The sequence below is a fragment of the Geotrypetes seraphini genome, chromosome 18 (assembly GCF_902459505.1).
Source record: "Geotrypetes seraphini chromosome 18, aGeoSer1.1, whole genome shotgun sequence".
Taxonomy (NCBI): domain Eukaryota; kingdom Metazoa; phylum Chordata; class Amphibia; order Gymnophiona; family Dermophiidae; genus Geotrypetes; species Geotrypetes seraphini.
The window spans coordinates 13,335,561-13,358,693 of NC_047101.1; the positions used below are offsets into that span (position 1 = coordinate 13,335,561).

Genomic DNA, 23,133 nt, shown 5'->3' on the forward strand with positions numbered 1-23,133 from the left:
TGTAGGACATGCAGAATATAAATTATTTTTTTTTAAAAAAGTTCTCAGGAACAAAATAAATACCATAGTCACAGTTTTCTTAGCTCCAAGATGAATATATTGGTACCGTTTTGATAATCCTGTTTTCCTTTGTATGTACATTAAAAAAAAAAATTAAAAAACTAAATACACTGAAAATTAGGCCCCTTACACCCTCACTAACCATTGCCAGAGCCACAAACCAGGAGAAGTTCTTTTTGAGAACTGGCGGTGACAGAATAACCACCCTTCAGATTCAAAGACCCTGTCCCTACGTTCAGATTCTAAATTGTTTGTCACATTTCTAGAATCTCTTTAGTGCGATACTGTAGCGGAAGGGAAGCTATCATGGATCGTTCCGACAGCCTCGTCTCATCATCCAGAGAGCAGCTGATGGGATACCGGAGAGCGAACGGTAAGGTTACAGTGCAAAGATGGCTCTATTGTAAACTAAGCACTAACGGAACAAGCTGTGAAGATCCTGCAGTGTTCATCGGTCTGTAGGTATGTTGTATACATGGTTCTACAAGCTCATTTTCAAAGGGAAACCCCCATACAGAGTTTCCCTTTGAAAATGTCGGTGGTTTATTTATTAGGATTTATTTGCCACATTATTTTAAGGCATTCAGTCAAGGCACTGTGCAACAATCAGTCAAGCATAGGCAATAGACAATTACAGCCGTAAAATTATTCAAGCAGCAGTACAAGGTAAGAAATAGTCAATGAATTCCATGGTTTGGCTCAGTAGCGGCAGCAACGCGTACGCAAGGGTTAACTGCTCAATGTTTCTCCCCGCCTTGAAAAAGAGTAGCGAAACGCGTCGGCAATGGGGATCAGCAGATACTTAATAGGGATCGCGCTGCCTCACGCTGCCATATTGGGGGGGTGTGGGGGGTGTAACCCCCCCACATTATACTGAAAACTTAACTTTTTCCCTAAAAAACAGGGAAAAAGTTAAGTTTCCAGTATAATGAGGGGGGTTACAACCCCCCAACCCCCCCCCAACGCCAGCGCGATTTCTATTAAGTAAAGTGGGGGGGGGTTCCCCACCAACACCCCCCGTCGGAGCCCTTTAAATACGTTTTTTCTTTGGCGCGATGAAGTCCTGCGCTCAGTTGTCCACGCTCAGTTGTCGGCGTGCCTTTGTCCTCCCGCGCTTTTGACCCGTCACCGGATATATATATATATATATATATATATATATATATATACACACACACGTCATTGACAAACATGTCATTTCCCCCAATAAATGGCCATGAGCTAATGTTCAACAAACGTTGTGGATCACTCGATTATTACATATAATGTAAATTTAAAACAGAGGAAAAAAGACCTCAAAAACCCCCTGGAATATAATCAAACAGACCATAACCAATTGGGGTTGGTTTTCATCACTGTATAATTTTTTATTTTTTATGTGATATTGAATGAATTTTTATCAAATATGTGCTATATTTATATAAAAATTCTGCACCGGCATTACACAAGCTCTATTAATACCCCCGAAGAAGCCCGTTGGAGCGAAACGGATGGGACCTCCGTCGGGTTATTAAGATAAGTGCTTGATATTTATAAGCAATGTGCTTTCTCAACATTGAATTTTTACTTAGAGCTGCTGGTTCTTTTAAGCTCAATCACAAATAAGAGAGATTTTGATATGAAAATTTTGATATTCTATTATTATATAAATATAGCACATATTTGATAAAAATTAATTCAATATCACATAAAAAATTAAAAATTATACAGGGGTTTTTTGACCAGTGATGAAAACCAACCCTAATTGGTTATGGTCTGTTTGATTATATTCCAGGGGTTTTTTGAGGTCTTTTTTCCTCTGTTTTAAATTTACATTATATGTAATAATCGAGAGATCCACATCGTTTGTTGATCTGTGTATCCTTTTCTGGACACTCAAGTACGTTTCCATTCAATACATGAGCTAATGTTGCCATAAGCACACAGCCCTTGACAAACATGTCTTTTATATATATTTTTTTATTTTTTTTAATGACGTGTTTGTCAAGGGCTGTGCGCTTATGGCAACATTAGCTCATGGGCATTTATTGGGGAAAATGGAAATCTGACTATTTTCCAGCTGCTGTGAAAATGGCTATAGAGCATGAGAAGGACCCATGTAAGGAAGCTCTAAGGCTGCTTTTTAGTAAAAAGACCCTTTATAGAATTGCCCTTTTGCTGTTCTGCTGAAAATTGCCTTCGGTTTGACCACCAAAGTTAGTTTTTCAAAGATCTGTAAGTGTATCTTTGCACACAAGATTTCTTGACAGAGCTGGTAAATGGAGTAAAACACGAACCCCTTCTTTTATTAAGGTGCACTAACCGATTAGCGCTCGCTAATTGAATTAGTGCACGCGTTAGCATTTAGCGGACGCTAACCAGTCAGCGCACCTTAGCAAAAAGAGGGCCTAAGTGGTCTGAATATGGCATCTAATTCCTACCAAATTTTCAGCAAAAATATTAAAACTTATCTTTTTGATAAATTTGTCGGATGTGATTATGAATTTTAATGCTATTATTGTACTATCGCTGTTCTCGTTCAGCTTTTCATTATTGTTAACCGCATAGAACTTAGAGGTACTGCGGTATAAAAACACAATTTATTACTATTTTGTGGTTAAAAATCATTTTTCTATGTTCAATCACGCCAGTTATCACATCTCAATTCTTTTTATGATACGCATCCTTTTAGATCTAATGGAACCTCGGATGACCTACAGCAGAGAGCTGCAAATTAAAACTACACTTCAAGAATTGTTAATATACATCATATTTCTTACAGATACATGCATATGTAAGTCTGAAAATGACAGGGGCCACTTGCTGAGCTGCATGAACAAACCTTATGGATCTGCCATGGTCTGGGCTCACTCTTAAAATATTTATTTTTTATTTGTACATTTACTGGGGAATTCTAGAAATGGCACCTAAGGTTAGGTACCTACATCGACACGCCTGGCTGAAAGGTAACCCGTCAAAAGCACGCCAGACTGTGGCGCGCCAACAATCCTGCGGTGACATTTGCATGCAGGACATATGCGCACCACCAGTTCTGCCGCTTTCAACTCTTTCCATTAGTGCCATGAGGGGGGGGGGGGGTTGGGGAGCAACCCCCCACTACAATTACAAGTCCTCACACTCCCATTGGGGGGGAGGGGGAACCCCCCCCCCACTACATTGAAAACTCCCAAACAGCAAAAACGAAAATGAGAACGGGAGTTTTCAGTGTACTTGGGGGGGGTGTTCCCACCCCCCAACCCCCTCCCCAACGGGAGCACGAGGATTTGTAAATGTAGTGGGGATTCCCCCCACACCCCGCTCAAAGCGCTAAGGGAAAGGCTTCAAAGCAGCGGGAGTAGCGGCGCACATATGTCCTGCACGCAAATGCCACCGCGGGATTGTCGGTGCACTAAAGTCTGGTGCACTTTTGATGGTGTACCAATATAGGTGCCTAACTTACCCCTCCTTTTACAAAAGCGTGGTTTTTGTAGCGCCAGCCATGGCGGTCATAGCTCCAATGCTCATAGCATTCCTGACCCCCCCCCCTCTGCCGCGCGTGTGCGCCCCTTCCCTCGCACCTCTTTCATTTTTCCTGCCTGAGCAGCATTACGAACTCGCTTGCCGCGTCGGTGTCGCCTCTCTCCGACGTCACTTCCAGGTCCCACGCCTAGGAAACGGCGACAGATTGTTTAGCCGACATGACGCGAGCAGCAAGTTCCTGCTGTTGCTCTCGCCTGGACAATTGAAAAGATGCGGGAGAAGGAAAGGGGCGCACCTTACCCTCGCTACACCATTGATGGCAACGGTTCATAGTCATTTGCGTGCGAGACACCAGTGCACCGACAATCGAGCGCAGACAATTCGGTGCAAGACACCAGCGCGCCACGGAAAAAACTTACTTTTAAAGAGCTCCGAAGTGGGGTGTGAATTAGGAAACCCCCCCGACCACTTTACTTCATACTGTTCATGCTGCCGTTGGGGAAGTTTGGGGGGGGGTTGGAACCCTCCATTATAGAGAAAACGGAACTTTTTCCACACCCCACACCCCAACGGCAGCGCAAACAGTATGAAGTAAAGTGGGGTGTTCCCCCCCATACCCCACGTCGGAGCTCTTTAAAAGTAAGTTTTCCCGAGGCGCGCTGGTGTCTTGTGCCGAATTGTCTGCGCTCGATTTTCGGCACGCTGGTGTCTTGCGCGCTTTCTTCCCATCACCATGGCAACAGCCCTGGCTAACCTTCCCTTCACCACTGTAATTACGTTCCTACTGTAATATTATGGAACACACGTTTGCTAAGTGTTGAGGATTTTGCTTTACAAGTAAATAAGTGTCAGTAAGTGACAAATTTGACAGATTCATCATACAAGAGGTAGTGGATGGGTCATATAGCCTTTATCTGTCATCATTTCCTACATTTATTTACATTATTTATTAACCGTCCGCTTAAAAAGAAGGCGGCTTACAATTTAAAAAAATAAAACAAAACCAATCCACAACCGCCAATAGAAATATACAAAATTTAAAACCCATCAGTTACATTAATAAAATTAACAGAATATCTTTAAGACACAAGTCTTCCTAGATTCAAACAACCCCTTACTTCAACCCCTGTTTTATGAAGCCGCGTGGCAACGGCTCCAAAGCCCTTTAAATCTCTATGGGCTTCGGGGCCGTTACCGCAGCGCAGCTTCAAAAAATATCTTGTAAGTCCGTTATTGTTCTTCTCGTTATTGTTCTTCTGTTTGTTATGGATATTTACTGCCTGTTGTAGTTTGCTGTTCTGCCCTGATGGGCGGTGTATCTTTCACTGCTAATAAACATACGTTTAAAAAAAAAAAATAAATAAAGAACAGTTTTTTTTTTTAAATAGTTTGACCTTGCTAATATTTCCTCTTTTTAGTGTCTTTTGGAATGGTAAACTCAAACATGTATCATTTAAATAAAATCCTTGAACACCTGTTTCTGGAAAACGCTGTGGAAGATGGCCCTAACTTCAAATCTGTGCAAAGTATGGCCGACTTTTGGCAGGTAAAGAACTGTTTATGTAAGAGGGCTATATTTGTCATAATTATTATGCATCCTGGATCAATAGTTCCTGTTTTAGCTTCATTATAGATCACAGTTGCTCATCTTTTCCTACATCCTGTGGAAAGATTCTTTTGGAAATATTTCATGTTCAATTCTTTGTACTTGTTTCCATTATTTCATTCTTTAAAAATGTTTACATTCCACTAATCTACAAGTCTACGTGGTTTACAGGTCACAGAGGAAATAGCATAAAAAAACCCAATACCAGAAACAGGTGTGATAATATTTCTACCGATGAAAACAAAAACAAAAAACTGTGGATACAGATGTTCTGGAGATAATTTATTAAACACTGACATATAAAAACATGAAAATTCAATTTAAAAAATACAGTGATAAAATCCAACCGGACCCTACACAGTCCGTGTTTCGGTGAATCCAATGGTCCAATGGTTTGCAACCTCACATATAAAGAATTGGACTGAAAACAGTCTATTGTCTTTAAACATGTGATCAAAGAACACCGCAGACAAGCTGAAGTAGCAAAAAAAATGCTAAGGATTGTTTTCACTGTGGATTATTGGGTCTCCCCATTTTTCTTTGTTGTGATAATATTTCTAACCATTAGATGTCACTGTCAACAGAAATCAAAGGGTGTATTTTACATTAAAACCACAGGATGTCGTAGTAACCCAGTGGTCTCAAACCCGTGGCCACATGCGGCCACTTGGTACTATTTTGAGGCCCTCGGTGTGTTTATCATAATCACAAAAGTAAAATGAAACAGTTTCTTGATCATATGTCTCTTTAGCTATAAATGACAATATTAATATTAAGACTTAGCCAAAAGGAAAGATTTGTAAACTATAAAGAGTTTTACCTCATGCAAAATTGTCATTTCTTTAATAAGACATTAACTATTTTTTTCTGAGGCCAACCAAAATGTGGCCCTGCAAAGGGGTTGAGACCACTGTAGTAACCTGTACATGATGCCACAGCAACAGATGTTGCAAAGCTTCTCCACCATAAGAAGATAATATACATAGCAACCAGTAGCAAACTGTGGGGCCCTTTTACTAAAGTTTAGTACATGCTTCCCAAATGTTCCACTGATATGCCCCTACACGACTATCAAAACATGTGAGAGAAGCCATACCTCTGCCCAATATGCTGAAAAAAATCCAAAACCACAATGCATTCAGTAGATTTCTCAAACCAGCAAGACTGTGTGACAAAGCAAATCCATGTGAAAGTAATCATTTGAGGTGCTTCTTTTCGAATCATTCCTCTAGCCCAGGGGTCTCAAAGTCCCTCCTTGAGGGCCGCAATCCAGTCAGGTTTTCAGGATTTCCCCAATGAATATGCATGAGATCTATGTGCATCACTGCTTTCAATGCATATTCATTGGGGAAATCCTGAAAACCCGACTGGATTGCGGCCCTCAAGGAGGGACTTTGAGACCCCTGCTCTAGCATATTACCCCTTCTTTGCAGGAGTAACCTCCCACAAATTAAAACTATCCTTCCCCTCGCTAAAAGGCATTTCCCACACAGGAAAGCTAGGGACCTCCCTCCACTTCAAAATCACTGAGCTCTGGAACAACCTTACCTCCCCTCTTCGGAACTTGAGCTCTCTCCAAGTTTTCCGCAAACATCTGAAAACCTGGCTTTTCTCAAAAAATGTAAGTCTCCCTCCAACTTAGGAATCAAGGAAACTCTTATATCTTGGCATCCCAAGTCCTCTAAATTTTCTTCACACTTCTACCTCTAACCCTCTGTTGTAGTTCCTTCCTATTTCTCCTACTGTAAACCGCGTCGAGCTCTACAAACGTGGAGATGATGCGGTATACAAACCTAAGGATTAGATTAGATTAGATTAGATTAAAATGAATATTTCTACATCTTTGAGTTATCTAAATTAAAGAGTAGAGGGGCTGACTTTCGCAACTGTTTTCTTCTAAACACATAATGGAAACAGCCTTAAAACAGTAAAAGCCTCATTGTCCAGCATGCATGGGAAACAGATGGCATTAATTAAGTATATGTAAGAAATAAATGTGCCAGTTATGAGAGAACTCTTGGCCTCCTGCTTCAGCAACCGTAGACAGTAGTACACAGGGAACAGGAAGAGAAGGGGTGATGGTGGCCTAGACAGAGCTCAAAGCAATTAATTCATTCTCCCCCCCCCCCCCTTCATTCCCTTCTACTTTTTCATTTTTGTAAAAGGGTATTTTATTTATTTATTCCATTTTTTATGGTGTTCTCCCAAGGGAGCTTAGAATGGTGTATGTGAATTTATTCAGGTACTCAAGCATTTTCCTCTGTCTGTCCTGGTTGACTCACAATCTATCTGATGTATCTGGGGCAATGGGGGGTTTGGGTGACTTGCCCAGGGTCACAGGGAGCAGTGCGGGTTTGAAACCACAACCTCAGGGTGCCGACACTGTAGCTTTAACCACTGCACCACTCTAGAAATCAACATGTAGTAAAAATGGGCCAAGTATAGGACAATCAAACCATTGTGACATCACTGATGAGGTTGGCTCTTAGGCATTGGTGGAATGAGGCATTATGACATCACAATACCAACTCTGGTTATCAGAGGCTGAAACTTTTCACACTATTTATTTATTCAATTTTCTATACTGTTCTCCCAGGGGAGCTCAGAATGGTTTACTTGAATTTATTCAGGTACTCAAGCAATTTTCCCTGTCTGTCCCTGTAGGCTCACAATCTATCTAATGTACTTGGGGCAATGGGGGCATTAAGTAACTTGCCCATGGTCTCAAGGAACAGTGTGGATTGGAACCCACAACCTCAGGGTGCTGAGGCCGTAGCTTTGACCATTACACCAGACTGTCAAGTCCTCACCCCCCTTTTTTCTAGTCTCTATAGACGTCAACACAATTTTAATATGCATTTATTCTTTCCATCCAAATCAAACGTTCTTGCATAAGCAGACTTGCCTTAATATTTGACGTGTGAACTCTTTCTAAGCCTATAAAATCCAGTAGTTAAGAGCACGTACTGATTGCCCTGGGATCCAATGCTGATTTTACTATCTGCAGTTTGCCGAAGGGCCCCTTCTGGATGGCCTTTACTGGAATACCTGGTACAACGACAAGGAAATGTCTGAAAATAAAAGCTTCATCTACTACGAGAACTTAGTTCTAGGAGTGGCACAGCTTCGACAGCTAAAGGTCCGCAACAATACGTGCAACGTGCATCCATATTTCCGGAATTTTACAAAAACGTGCTTCAGTTCATATTCCTTCAGACATGAAGAAAGAGCTCCATTACGTTTTAAGAATTCTTCCGAGTAAGTATGGCATCTTAACATGAGTGGTCATTTGATAAGATGAATTATTACATCCTTAACACGTGCATGTTATCCTAGGGACGCGTTAGCAGTTAGCGCATGCATTGATTTAGCGGGTGCTAAATCCGCGCTAGAACGCTTAGCGTGCCTTTGTAAAAGAGGACCTTAAAATGTGTTCCCATTGCTCAAATAGCTTGTAGGTTAGGGACAGGCTCAGAGATGATGTGACATGGTAAGCGTGACAGATCCCCCTGCATAAATTGCAAGAAACCCCACCTCCCCCCCCCCCCGATCTGCCCTTGAGCTTCCCATGGCCTGCCCCCATTTTGGAAACGAGCATAAAAATGACACACGGACTCCAGCATCTAAAAACGCATGCATACATTTTAATTAAAGCCAATTAGCACTTCTAATTGATTATCGGTGTTAATTGGCTTGTTGATTCAATTCAATTGCATGCAGAAACTGGGCATGTGGCCAAATTTCCTTGTGCAATTGTTTTGCGCCATTTATAGAATAAGGGCGCATATGCTTAAATATGTCTCATCATTGCTGTTTTGCTAACCCTCGTTTTGTTAGAATGCTATTAAAAATGAATTGCAAAGGTCCTATTCCTAGCTGCAAAACAAACTCGTTTTAATTCACTGTTTCATTTTATATCCATTAGATGGCTCTATTCGAATGCAAAGCTTGATGAATGGCACTGGGGGAAAGTTGGTATTTACAGCAGTGGAGGATATATTGCAATCTTAAGTCTTACGAAGGAAGACAGCCTGTCACTAATTCAGTATCTTAAAAGAAATAGTTGGCTTACTAGAGGAACAAGAGTTGTATTTATTGATTTTACTGTCTATAACGCTAATGTAAACCTCTTTGGCGTTACCAGGTAAATAACAAATTTCACTACATTACATTAGATTAGATTAGTGATTTCTATTCCGCCTGTACCTTGCAGTTCTAGGCAGATTACATCAGAAGATAACTGGACATTTCCAGGAGATTTACAATTCTGGGGGCTGGTTACATAATTGAGTCTTTGAGGAGAAATTGTAAGATAGGTAGAAGTTTGAAGATTACATCAGAGGAAAACTGGACATTTTCAGGGGAATTACAGTTGAATGGGCTGGTTGCAAAGTTGAATCGTTAGGAGAAATTACAAGAGGAGAAGGAATTTAAGGGGGAAATTTTCTGGTTCATAGACAAAATCGCGCCAGACAATGGCACGCAGACAACTGAGCGCAAGGTTGGCGGCGCGCCGAAGAAAAGCACTATTTTAAAGGGTTCCGACGGGGGGTGTTGGTGGGTAACCCCCCCTATTTTACTTAACAGACATCGCGCTGGCGTTGTGGCGGGTTTGGGGGGTTGTAACCCCCCACATTATACTTAAAACTGAACTTTTTCCCTAAAAAACAGGCAAAAAGTTCGGTTTCAAGTATAATGAGGGGGGTTACAACCCCCCAAACCCCCCACAACGCCAGCGCGATGTCTGTTAAGTAAAATAGGGGGGGTTACCCACCAACACCCCCCGTCGGAACCCTTTAAAATAGTGCTTTTCTTCGGCGCGCCGTCAACCTTGCGCTCAGTTGTCTGCGTGCCATTGTCTCGTGCGATTTTGTCTATGAACCAGAAAATTTCCCCCTTAAATTCCTTCTCCTCTTGTAATTTCTCCTAACGATTCAAAATAGTGCTTTTCTTCAGTGCGCCATCAACTTGGCGCTCAGTTGTCGGCGTGCCGTTGTCTCGCGCGATTTAGTCCCGTCACCAATTTTCTAGAGAGGGGGAGAGTTATGATATCTGGATAAGTTTTTTAAATAGCAAGGTTTTGATTTCTTTTCGAAATGATTTATAGTCGCTTGTTGCATAGTACGGTTACAGCATTGGTCTGCTTTGATTTGCAGAAATAAGAGAGATTTTGGTTTCATCAGACTTCTTACAGTTCCTCATATGCAATCAAGGGCTCCTTTTACTAAGGCACGATAACGGTTAGGGCACCTTGGTAAAAGGACTCCTAAGTGCAAAATAGTTGCCATTGAACTGCACAAAGAACATTACATAAAAAGACAGGACTGACTTTTATACGGTCTGATTTAACTGCCAAACTTAGGCCCTCTTTTACTAAGTCGCGGTAGAGGTTTTTACTGTAGTAGCCCAGATCGCTTAAATGCTCCGATGCTGCTCTGCCGGCAGTACATTTGGACATGTGACTCCTTTATTCGGTGGCCTAGCGAGGGGAGGTGGCGCCCTGCCCCGCTCCTTCTGCACCCCCCACGCCACAATCGCACCCTTCCCTGCCCCAGAAATTTGTATTTAAAATATCATTGGTTGCCTATTTGTAAGAGGATACAATTTAAAAAACTTTGATTTTGGTTCATCAGGCTCTTTATCATCAGCAACCGGAATATTTACATTCTTCAATAATCCCTTATTCAACAAGGAGAAGATTAACAAAAAAAGAGCATTCTGCTTCGTTGGTCCTCAACTGTGGAATTAGATTAGAAGCAACCATACAGGCATTTAAGACTATGCTAAAAACCTTCTATTTCGGGAAGGCGTTTGGGAATATTTCTTTATCAGAAATCACCCATATTTAATGAGAGAGCTTGGCTCAGCGGTACGACTCCCAGGAATGTGGTGGTTAGAGGACATTGTGACCTGATGTTGGATTAGATTTAATATATTTTTTGATTTAGTATAGTTTAAAAAAAAAATTTATGTCTTTTTCATGTCACTGGTGATGTGTCTTTCGCTGTGTCTTTCCTATTATTAATGGGGTTCCTTTTACATTGTATTTGTATTGTAAACCGCTTGGATCTGTCGTATGCTTAAGCGGTAGAACAAGTTTTAATAAAGCATAAAACATAAACATAAAATCTCTTTAAATCTTCACCAGTACTAACAGCTTCTCCGGCTTGCTGCTCATGGTGTTGGCTTTCCCTCTGACATCACTTCCTGGCCCCTCAACCCGGAAGTGATTTCAGAGGGGCGCCAGGCCGGCACAAGCAGCAGGCCAGAGAAATTGCTTACACTGGTGAAGATTTAAAGAGGTACAGGGGGAAAGGGAGGATGCGAGCGTTGTGTGGGGGCCGGAGAGATGCTGGTGCTCCCAGCAAGATGGCATCCGAAGTGGTCCACTCTCCTCTTACTGCGCCACTGCCTTTATTGCAAGAATTAAATTGGCTACCTAACAAATTACATTTTGTTTTCAAGGTGCTTGTGCTACTTTCTCAGGCTATTCATCGAAGCGTACCCTGGTACCTCTCTCAATATATCATCCATCTCGGTCTTTGAGATAAGAGAGTACAATGCAATTATCACTGGAAGGAATACAAGACATGAGAGAGTAGTAATCTTATTAACTCTGGAAACAGGGTATCTGACCACACATTTACAGAGACATCTGAAATAAAAAGTACAATAGCACCAATCTGAAGTCTCCCTGGATTTAACATGCATTGTTTGTTTTATCTTAATTTCTAGTATATTAAAAATAAAAATGGAGCTTTATATTTTCAGTACTGACTGTTTTCCAGGTTGACTACTGAATTCCCTGCAACAGGGGGCGCTATTCCTTCCTGGCAGTTCCACTCTGTAAAACTCCTCAGATATGTAACCTTCTATGATTATTTCCTTGGCTCTTGCGAAATCATATTTTGCCTTTTCACCTTTACATTTGTGATCCAAGAAGCGATAAAATTAAAAAAACAAAAGTGGGACTACTTCAGAAGTGTCTGGAACTTGCTAGATGTACTGCTAGTGATGGTGAGTACACCTGGATTAATCTCAGCATACGTTTCTGCAGTCAGAGATCAAAAATAATGTTAATTGAAAAAAAGCAGTTAGCAACCCATTAATTACATCTCACTACATCATTTCAGTCAAGCAGCACCAATCCAATAACCTGCACAAAAGATGTTTTTCAGAAAGTAAAATATTAACTCAAGAAACTTCTCCCTCGTTATTCGCGGGGGATAGGGGCAGAGCCGGACCGCAAATGGCAAAAAACTGCGAATATCCGGCTCTGACCCATCCCCGCCTCCCTTCCGCCTTCCCCTGGCATCCCGGCCTTACCTGGTGGTCTAGCTGGTTTTCGGGGCAGGAGCGATCTTCCTATGCTCCTGCCCTGTGCAGATAGCCATTAAGAAATGGCTGTGGGGAGTTCCCGTAGTCTCTCGAGAGACTAAGGGAACTCCCCTCAGGCATTTCCTAATGGCTATCTGCACGGGGCAGGAGCATAGGAAGATCGTTCCTGCCCCGAAAAACAGCTAGACCACCAGGTAAGGCCGGGATGCCGGGGGGGGAGACAAAAATATGGGGGGGGGTGTTTCCTCCTCCCCCCACCCAAAAAAAATTGTGATTATGTGAAATTGCGAGTAGAGAAATCGCGAATGGGGAGGGGAAAGTGTATTAGCTTACAAAATTAGAATACAGTGATGCCTTGGAATCCGAACTTAATCCGTTCCACAACCACGTTCGATTTCCAAAGCGTTCGAGTTCCATGACAATTTTTTTCCCTTTGAAAATAATAGAAACTGGATGAATCCGTTCCTAGGTCCCACAAACTCAAATTTTAACAGTAAATACACTGGATATTAAGGTAAAATATTAACAAATATTCCAAAGCAGCATTCAGATTCTGGGGCAGAAACACACACATACAGTGTGCAGGGCGTTCGGATTCCAAAGCAGAGTTCGGATTCTGGGCCAAAATTTACTACAAAAAAAAAAGTTCGGATTCCAAAACGTTCGAGTTCTGGGGCGTTTGGATTCCGAGGTACCACAGTGTTAGCTTTTCCCATAGGTGTCCTGTTATAAAATTAGGATTTTAAAGAACCTGAATTTCCCTCAGTCAGTACTACCCTACCAATGAATTGTCATGCTTCTTGACTGTAGGGACTGCTAGAAACTTTACTCCCTCCTCAACTAAGCTTTTGCTTGCTGTTTGTCAATAATTTGGCCGCTATACTGATTTCTAGAATTCCACAAATTCTTTCTTTTTATAATTATGATATCTTTTGTATTAACCTTTCCTTCAATCTAAGTAGTCCTAAAGCTGAACTCTATGAGGTTGTGTTTTTCTTTATTTAGATATCGTTTATTTCCATTGGCTTTAATGTATATCGTACTTGTAAAGTGAGCTTGTTGATTGAAAAATTGCTAAGTACTCCCAACCATTATGCAAATTTCCACTTTCTCGCTTACTGGCAAACTCAGTACAACAACATGATAGCAATCACAGTCTTCTTTGCTTGGATAAAGGTACGACTTTTACTTTCGGGCTATATTGTTATACACAGTATTTACCGTTAATTGCAGTAGTTTGTTGATCCTGCTCCAAAGTAAGATTTGATTATATGATCATTTTCTCAAAGTAGAACGCAAAAAAAACAGGCTTCTACCTTTGTTTCAGCTTGCATTAAAATTTGTTTGTAATCTAGGCCTTCGTAATGTCTCTCCTTACCTGTTTTCCCCTTTATATAAGGGCAAATCCAAAATTAAAGGTAATAGTTAAGTTACAGGGTTAGCAAAATGCAACATATGTACTCCCTCAAATGTTTTCCCTCGACCCTGAAGAAAAGTTTCATTTGAAACATGCATGTCGTGAGAGGTGACGTAATGACGTATGATAGTCCACTATAAAGCTAAGTGGCTTTCTTTTGTTTTTACATTAAAAGTGAAGAGAATAATTTAAGAGTGAAAAATTGATAAAAAATTAATGATACTCAATAAAAGCTGGACCGACGAAGAGGTTAGCAACCGGTAGCATTTGGTGTCCGGCTGCGGTCTGAAAGTCCATACAAAAAATCATAAATTGATAATATCTCTCTTCAGCTTTGTTTGGGCTCCAGTTTTATCAATGAATAGGAGTTGCTGCGGAATGCACATAGGAATAAACTTGATTGGTACCTTGGATTACAAGCATAATCCGTTCCAGGAGCATGCTCGTAATCTAAAATGCTCGTTTATCAAAGCAAAGTTCCCCATAGACAATAATGGCAACAGCAACGATTGGTTCCAGAACCCTGGGTCTGTACCTGTCGGGGCTGAGTGCTGCAGCGCCGTCTCCTCCGTCCGCCTCCTTCCTCCGTCATGAAGAACAACCCCACAGTGCCGCTTCAGGGGGGATGCCTTTAATGTGCCAGCCGCTGGAGAACCGCTTCAGAGGGATGCCTCCTCCATCCGCCGGCCAGCCCTCCATGTTGGATGCCCCTTGCATGCTGGAGAGGCCCAACCCGAGCGTTGCCCCACCCGCACGCCGCGCACGACACGCACAATGCCGATGAATGATGCTGTGCGCGTTACACGCAACGTGCAAGGGGGGATGGCACCCAGCCGCGCAGGCCCAGAAAGAGATCCTCCAACCTGCGGAAGGCACCTGACGTGGAAGGCTGGCTGGAAGACGGAAGAGGAATTCCCCCAAAGCGGCACTTCCTGGACTGTAAGTGCTCGTTTATTGGGGTAGTGCTCGGTTTGCGAGTCAAAAGTTTGCCGAGTATTTTGCTCGTCTCGCAAACTGGGTTACTCGCAAATCGAGGTACCACTGTATATGCTGTCTGTGGAGTTTTTTGAGAGACCTATGACTGTGATTAAGCCCTATTTTGCAAGACTTGATTGTGCTGAATTATGTGGCTGCATTTACTCTGAGGTCTCTCTTTCTCCACTTTTTTGGATGTTGCAGTGGACTTAACACGGCAGTCTATACCAGTGGTTCCCAACCCTGTCCTGGAGGAACACCAGGCCAATCGGGTTTTCAGGCTAGCCCTAATGAATATGCATGGATCAGATTTGCATGTCTCTCACTTCCATTATATGCAAATCTCTCTCATGCATATTCATTAGGGCTAGCCTGAAAACCCAATTGGCCTGGTGTTCCTCCAGGACAGGGTTGGGAACCACTGGTCTAGACTGTTAAATGTCATTTTGAGTTTCTGATTTATATACAGTTTAGCTCTTGTGATTTTCATTGATGCAATGGAAAAGCCATGAAAAAGGACAAGAGAGCTTAAAGAGAAAAACATACAGAGGACAAGAATGTAATCTATCTTTTGTGTCCTTCTTTGCAGATATTTAAATTTATAAGCTTTAACAAGACTATGAGCCAGTTGTCTTCCACTTTGTCCCGCTGTGCCAAGGACATCATTGGATTCGCCATCATGTTTTTTATCATTTTTTTTTCATATGCACAATTAGGATACCTCATCTTTGGATCTCAAGTAGATGAATTTTCTTCATTTCCAAATTGCATGTATACATATTTCATCATTTTAAATTATAAACGCCAGATGATAAATTTTACAAGCCACTTTTAAAACATTGCCATAGGTTGGCCATTTTTAATTAAGCATCTTCTGATAGGGCCAGGACCGTACCTAAATGTCAAGTGCTGATACTTCCTTCTAGAAGGTCTTCAGTTTCCTCTGGGGGACTGGGAGGGTGAAGCTGAGGTGGAGTGGGGTGGGATGGGGAATGGGGGCGATTTGCAGTCATAGCCATAAACAAGGGCAATACTGGTGGCCGATTAAGCACCTGTTGACCAGCTTCTGACCTCCAGAGAGAAATGGTGGTCATCGTTGGGAGGAGGGTAGAGACTCCCTAAAAATTAAAGTGCTTCTATTAAGAGCCACTCTAGACTCCCCAAAACTCATTGCTTTTCATTTTAGCTCAGGCATTCAAAACAATATTGTATTTCTCCCTATTGACCATGCCCTACACCAGGGAGTAGGCAATTCCAGTCCTCGAGAGCCAAAGCCAGGTCAGGTTTTCAGGATATCCACAATAAATATGCATGAGATAGATTTGCATCTCAAGGAGGCGGTGCATGCAAATCCACCTCATACATATGCATGGTGGATATCCTGAAAACCTGACCTGGCTCCAGCTCTCGAGGACCGGAATTGCCTACCCCTGCCCTACACAAATAGTGGGTGAAAAGTCCATGCCTTAGCTGAGTGCGTTCACCCCACTGTGGAGCAGTTCTTTTACACTTCTTCGCCACTCCCTACCCAACTCGGCTCCTGTCCTCTCCATCCTCTTTCAGTTCAGTTCTCTAATTTTCCTCTCTGCCTTCCTCCTCCTCCTCCTTTCCGACCCCCCCTTATTCAACAATTACATGCAAAAATTTTGGGAATGCCCTCAATGACCCATTTCTGTGCCCTCCCCCCCCCCCCCTTTTTGAACTCACATGTAAAGATTTGGCAGGTATCCTGTGCTTAAATTTGTGTGTGTAACCTTTAGTTAAATCCACTGCTTGCCCTGGAATATTGCTACTATTTAGGGTTTTGGCAAATTCTATACGAGTAGCACTCAAACGTGTGCAAACAGGTACTAGTGACCTGGATTGGCCACTGTGAGGACGGGCTACTGGGCTAGACTATTGGTCTGACCTAGTAAGGCTAGTCTTATGTGAGCCAATGATAGGACTGTCAAGGCATTGTGACATCACTGCTGAGGTTGGCTCTTAGGCATTGGTGGAATGAAGTATTATGACATCACAATCTCAGCTCTAGAATGTTGCTACTATTTCGGTTTTTGACAGGTACTAGTGACCTGGATTGGCCCCTGTGAAGATGGGCTATGGGCTAGATAGACCATTGGTCTGACCCAGTAAGGCAATTCATATGTTGTGCTAATAATTGCTTGTTAGGTTGCCAATTATTAGCATAATTGGATGGCTATTTAATTAAGCTGCACTCCCAAATTTGCGCATAAAGCTCAAAGCCCCATAGATAGAATTTACCCCTAAGTCCAGATTTTATTCCACTTTAGTTGAAATATATGCCGGAGTCTGTCTCTCCATAAACTGGAACCCTACGCGGCCAACGGGAGTCTACCATTGATGTATCAAATTTTAAAAAGTGTATCTGCTGACAAAGTACACTTCTCCCGCCGTATTCGCTGTGATAGTGGATTAACAGAACCGCAAATACAGAAAAACCATGAATAACTTTTTCATATGTTATTCGCGGTTTTCTATTAAAAACCATCGTGAATAGGGCGCAACCGCAAATCACATGGTGGGGAGACCCGGCCTGCTCCTGAAGGAGAGGCAAAACACGGCGAAGAAAGCGCTGGGAATTGGCGATTTTCTCTGTAAACGCTTGGAATCGGCGATTTTCTATGCGAGTTGATGTCACGCGGGGGGAAGGAGCCAGCGAATAATTGAAACCACGATGGCTGAAACCGTGAATACGGAGGGAGAAGTGTACTAGATTTCAGAAAAGCTCCGATAGAGTTGCAACAGAGCTCGGCCAATCCAGTAACGACAGGACTTTTTCCCCCTCCAGTTTCACGCAGTTTCGCATCATTCTTGGAGATTTTAACTTTGAAGAAATTGAACAGGCCAACCGTATCCTTGGGCCTCTTTATTTCATAACCTTTGTCTTCTTTGTCTTCTTTGTGCTTCTGGTAAGGGGTGATTTCAATGTTTGCATTTTAGAAATCAAAATTTTTATATTTTTACGTATAATACAATGTCTATGAAACAGAAAAGTAGGTTATTTTGCATGCCTGGGAAGATTTCTGATAGCTATACAAAAGATCATATTTACTAAGGATCCTTTTACTAAACCGTGGCAAGTACTAACACGTAATTATCACAGTGTAAAATGGTTCACCACAGGACACGCACAGATGTCCTGAGGTAAGTTCCAATCTGCACCCATTAATTGGGGTGCTAACATTTAAAAAAAAATATTTATTGGAGGGGGAGCGGGGGGGGGGGGGAGAGAGTGGGCATTCCTGTATTAATCAATTTACACAAACTGGTTAGCACAGGATTACCGCATGAGCCCTTACCTCTTACAAAATAGGCGTTGGGAAGTGATCCTGCAGTCATGTTTTAAAATGCCGAGCGCTAATGGCAACATTAGTACATTTCAATTAATTGAGAAAATCAGGCATCTATTACAGCTATACTCGCTCGAGGAGCGCAGAGAGAGGGGAGACATGATCAAGACGTTCAAGTATCTTACGGGCCGCATCGAGGCGGAGGAAGATATCTTCTTTTTCAAGGGTCCCACGACAACAAGAGGGCATCCGTCGAAAATCAGGGGCGGGAAACTACGAGGTGACACCAGGAAATTCTTTTTCACTGAAAGGGTGGTTGATCGCTGGAATAGTCTTTCACTACAGGTGATTGAGGCCAGCAGCGTGCCTGATTTTAAGGCCAAATGGGATCAGCACATGGGATCTATTCACAGGGCAAAGGTAGGGGAGGGACATTAGGGTGGGCAGACTAGATGGGCCGTGGCCCTTATCTGCCGTCTATTTCTATGTTTCTATGTTTCTTCTGGCTACAGTACAACTGGCCTTGGTGCATGGGACAAACCTTCCTAAGAGTGCACTAAGGCACTTTTCCCACAGCTTAGTAAAAGGATCCCGACGTGTTAGCGTGCACTAACAGAAGCCCATAGGAATAGCATGGTTCAAATAAAGTGGGTATTTTTCTGTCCCTAAAAGGCTCAAAATCTAAGGGGCCTTTATTTTACTGAGATGACATTTTTGAGATACTCATACTTAGGTTCAAAAGAACAAGCGCCTATCTGCACTTTCAGTTATATTCAGACAGGTAGGTGCACCTGTTTGCCACTTATGTCTGCCTTTAAAATGTGCACGGGCTTCCGTCGGCTTACATAATCTAAATCTTGGAAGACTGATAAGAACTCCTCTTTGCAAAACCTTCTACACTACCCTGGACCCTTGAGAAACATCCCTCATATTGTACTTGCATCAAAAGCGGGCTGCATACTCTCTGCCTAAATTAGGCCATCAGTATCCATTTTAATCCAATTTCTGACTGTCTTCCATATGAGTTAACACTCATACACAAGTCCTCTCTGCACTGCTTAGAGCAGGGATCTCAAAGTCCCTCCTTGAGGGCCGCAATCCAGTCGGGTTTTCAGGATTTCCCCAATGAATATGCATTGAAAGCAGTGCATGCACATAGACCTCATGCATATTCATTGGGGAAATCCTGAAAACCAGACTGGATTGCGGCCCTCAAGGAGGGACTTTGAGACCCCTGGCTTAGAGCATACAACTGGCGTTCAACCCTTAGTAAGCGTGCAGCTAAGCCCCTGGTTACTTTCTGCTTCAACCTCAGAGTTTGCAGGTAGAGCAGAATAAGAAAGCCCCAGGTCTGAATGCTTGCTTAGTAACGATGAAATCAACTGCCTTGTTAAAAGGATGATGACAGCTCATGAGCAAAGCAGAGCCATATCAAGAGAAAGTGGAAATGAGATTGTCATGCTTTATTTCTAATTCAATACATTTACCCCCTAATTCTATATGAGTAGCACTCAAACTTGTGCATGCAATTACACTACTTAATGAGACAATTAGTGCAGATTAATTGGGTGCTATCAATTATCAGCGCTAATTAGCACCAATTAGAGTGTACATGCACATCTCGCTGTGCACTGTTCTATAAAGATACATGCGTACAGTTATATGCATGGATCTGGTAAGGGGGCGTGGCCATGGGAGGGATATGGGCGGGTCCCAAAAATTTGCACACCCTGTTACAGAATATGCTCGATCCATGCCTAATTTAGGCAGGAGGATTTCCACCAGGGTTCAGTTGATGGGAATCCTTGCGCAGATCTTAAGCGCCAGTTCTATAATTGGCATCCGACTCAGAGCTTCGTTTAGAGAATAGCACAAAGAGCTCATTAGTGATGTACCAGTGTTTTGGCACCTTTTACATATGTAGTTCCAGCACAAGTAGACGGATTGTCATTATACTTGAATTTATCAGCCTTTGTTGAATTCTTTGTTCCCTACAGAATATGTTCTTGGCCATTATTAATGACACATACTCTCAAGTGAAGGCTGACTTTTCTGTACATAAGAATGAATTTGAGATTAGTGATCTCATTAAAAAGGTAAGAAAACATTTTATAAATATGACAGACTGAATTCCACCAAAAGGTATAATTAAGCTTAGTATAATTCTTCCAATTTCCAGTAATATGTTGAATGGCAACCCCCGTCAGTATTAGTAAAAGTTTATTATAAAATATTTATAAAATGGAAAGAGTGCTTGCTATACAGCAAGGACATTATCATAATTTTAAAAAGATTTGGGGGCCATTGATTACATATTCTAATGATCAGACACCTTAACCACCCCTTTTTTTTATTATATATGGTTATAAGTAGGGTGGGATTGGGATATATGATATTTGTTTTAACTGGTTTATTATTAATGGGTGGGGAGGGATTCTTTTATGTTTTGATGATTATAAGTAAGAATGTCAAGTGATTTGTAAAATTTATTTTTGATTGAATATTATACACTTGTTGTAAGATATGAAAACAAATAAAGATTTATTTTTTTTTTAAAAGAAAGGTAAGAAAACAGTTCTCAAGAACCAAGTGCCAAAAATGTCCTCTGTAAGATTTAACATGTGCATAACAACTGCAAAGGTGCAATTTATTAAGAAGTGATTGTATAGGAGGCAATATCAGCTCATGGCAGTCGGTGATTTTTAAATGCCGGCCATTGCGGTCTAATAACGGCACTTAGCCCCTCGATAGGGTTACCAGCTGTTTGGATTTCCCTGGATGGCTTTTCAAAACCCAGCACTTTGTCCGGGTCTTGAAAAGAGGAAAACAATCTGAGCCATTTTAAAAGGAATTTAAAAAGCTTCTTATTCAAAGATGCCTTCAATCTATAAATTATGTTCATCAAATTTTTTACTTCACCTCCTATATTTTTACCCTCCCCCTCCTAATGTTTTCTGTTATTTTGTTTTGTTTTTTCTTTGAATTGTAGTTCTACCGTTTTTGTGTGTTGTTTTTTTTTTACCTTACGTTCCTGTATGTCTGTCAGTTATAATTATTGTTTAAACATTTTTTAAACATAACCATTGTTTAAACTTTTTAAACATTATGTTTCAAGTTTCAAGTTTATTAAAACATTTTTTATACCGCTAATTCAAATTTCTAAGCGGTGTACAGCCTTAATAAAAGAAAGCTTTTAAAACACAGATAAAAATTGGTGTTAAAATATCATACAGTACTATACTAGGTTAATAGACTTTTAGCATAGGACACATAATTTGAGAAGTAGGGTTGAATTACAATAATTATAATAAAGCACACTTAAGGGTTAAAACAATAGGTGGGGAAAGGGACTATTGCTGATTTAGTCCTAAAAAGGACAGTTTTATCCAAAAACATCCTCAAATAAAAATATTTTGAGTTTTGCTTTAAACTGCTTTATCGAGGTTTCTGCTCGTAAGTGATTGGGCAATGAATTCCATAGGGAAGGTGCAGGGACGGCAAAGTTATTAGATCTCAGCGTATTGATTAGTTTCAAAGATGGTACAACAAGAAGGTTTTGTGACGTAGATTGGAGCAATTTAGCAGGTTGATATGGAATAAGGAGTCTGTCGATGAATTCGGGTTGGCTATTGGAACGAGTAGTAAGGGTTAACAGTAAAATTTTGTAACTAATTCTGTGCTCAACAGGCAGCCAATGAGCGTCGATTAGAAGGGGAAAGACATGGTCATACTTCTATATGTTATTTTTTATATATTGTAACTCGCTTAGTAAAACCTAAATTAAGCGATCTATCAAATTAAAATAAATTTGAAACTTGAAAAGGTTCCTTGGGGCAGGAGGGCATCTGCCCAATGAGAGCAAGCAGTGGGTGGGGGGGGAGGGGTGGATTTTAATAAAGTAAAATCTGGTAACCCTACCCTTCAGCTAAAGAAAAGCATTAGCGTCATATCTAAGTTATTTGAATGTGCTTCTTAGGTATTTCATAAGTATTATGCTAACATTGTATTATCGCTCTCTTATTTGCATGTCATGTTGTTAAGTATATTCTTTTTAAACTGATGTTAGTCCTATTATTTGTTTTTTTTTTTTGTTTTATAATTCTTTATTCATTTTTGTATGTTACAAGTGTATCAAATAAACTCATATAAAACTTAAAGATACACACTTGATTAATTCATATATTAGCATCAAATTTAACATTTCATTAGAAAATTAGTATTCTATAATGTTAAAATATTATGTAAGAAATCTAAATTTATATCATTCTTATTGAATATAATAATCCCCCATCCCTCCCTCCCTCCCAATTCAATAATACATAAAATCATCTTTATTGTGAATTCATTCAAATATTGATATATTATGTAATAATCAGAAAGGGAAAAGGGTGGGATTTTATTTCTGATTATTACATAATATATCAATATTTGAATGAATTCACAATAAAGATGATTTTATGTTTGTCCTATTATTAAATTTCAGTTTGCTGATTTTGAGTTTACCTCACTCACTGTTATTTATTTATATTTGATCTTTTTACTTCTGTTATGCTGTTAACAAAATTGTACGTTTTATGTCGAATTCTACTTTCTGTACACCGCCTTGAGTGAATCTCTAAGGCGGCAAATAAATCCAAATACATCCATAAATGAATAAATATCCAGTGCAGAGGCAGTATGCTTGGATGTTCAGTGGCACTATCTGGGTAAGAGCTGCTGAAAGTCCAAGTATGACCCGCTCGGTGAGACTTAATCCTGCGATTGGCTCCTGGAGGGCCTGGAGCATGCACGGATGTGTGTGTCGTCATCCGCGCACGCTCAGAGGCCCTGCCGGTGCAGCGAGAGCTCTTCGGGGCTTTCCAAATCCCGGATTTTGGAAAGTCTGTCCGGGAGCCCGGACAGTCCTGGACGTCTGGTAACCTTAACCCTGCAACTAGCCACAGAATCCATGAAAAGGCAGCACCGAG

General features: G+C 41.2%; 1 protein-coding gene across 1 annotated transcript in view; it reads left to right on the forward strand.

The window, feature by feature from the left end:
• Positions 1 to 306: 306 nt before the first annotated feature.
• PKD2L2 (polycystin 2 like 2, transient receptor potential cation channel) overlaps positions 307 to 23,133 on the forward strand; it is a 37,933-nt gene continuing 15,106 nt past the window's right edge. Inside the window, exons 1-10 of the mRNA XM_033927355.1 lie at positions 307 to 433; positions 2,732 to 2,833; positions 4,938 to 5,065; positions 8,133 to 8,383; positions 9,051 to 9,269; positions 11,914 to 12,142; positions 13,469 to 13,639; positions 15,445 to 15,626; positions 17,665 to 17,785; positions 20,164 to 20,262. Of these exons, the coding sequence (XP_033783246.1) occupies positions 367 to 433; positions 2,732 to 2,833; positions 4,938 to 5,065; positions 8,133 to 8,383; positions 9,051 to 9,269; positions 11,914 to 12,142; positions 13,469 to 13,639; positions 15,445 to 15,626; positions 17,665 to 17,785; positions 20,164 to 20,262 (1,569 nt within the window). The 5' untranslated portion in view covers positions 307 to 366. The remainder of the gene's footprint in view (positions 434 to 2,731; positions 2,834 to 4,937; positions 5,066 to 8,132; positions 8,384 to 9,050; positions 9,270 to 11,913; positions 12,143 to 13,468; positions 13,640 to 15,444; positions 15,627 to 17,664; positions 17,786 to 20,163; positions 20,263 to 23,133) is intronic.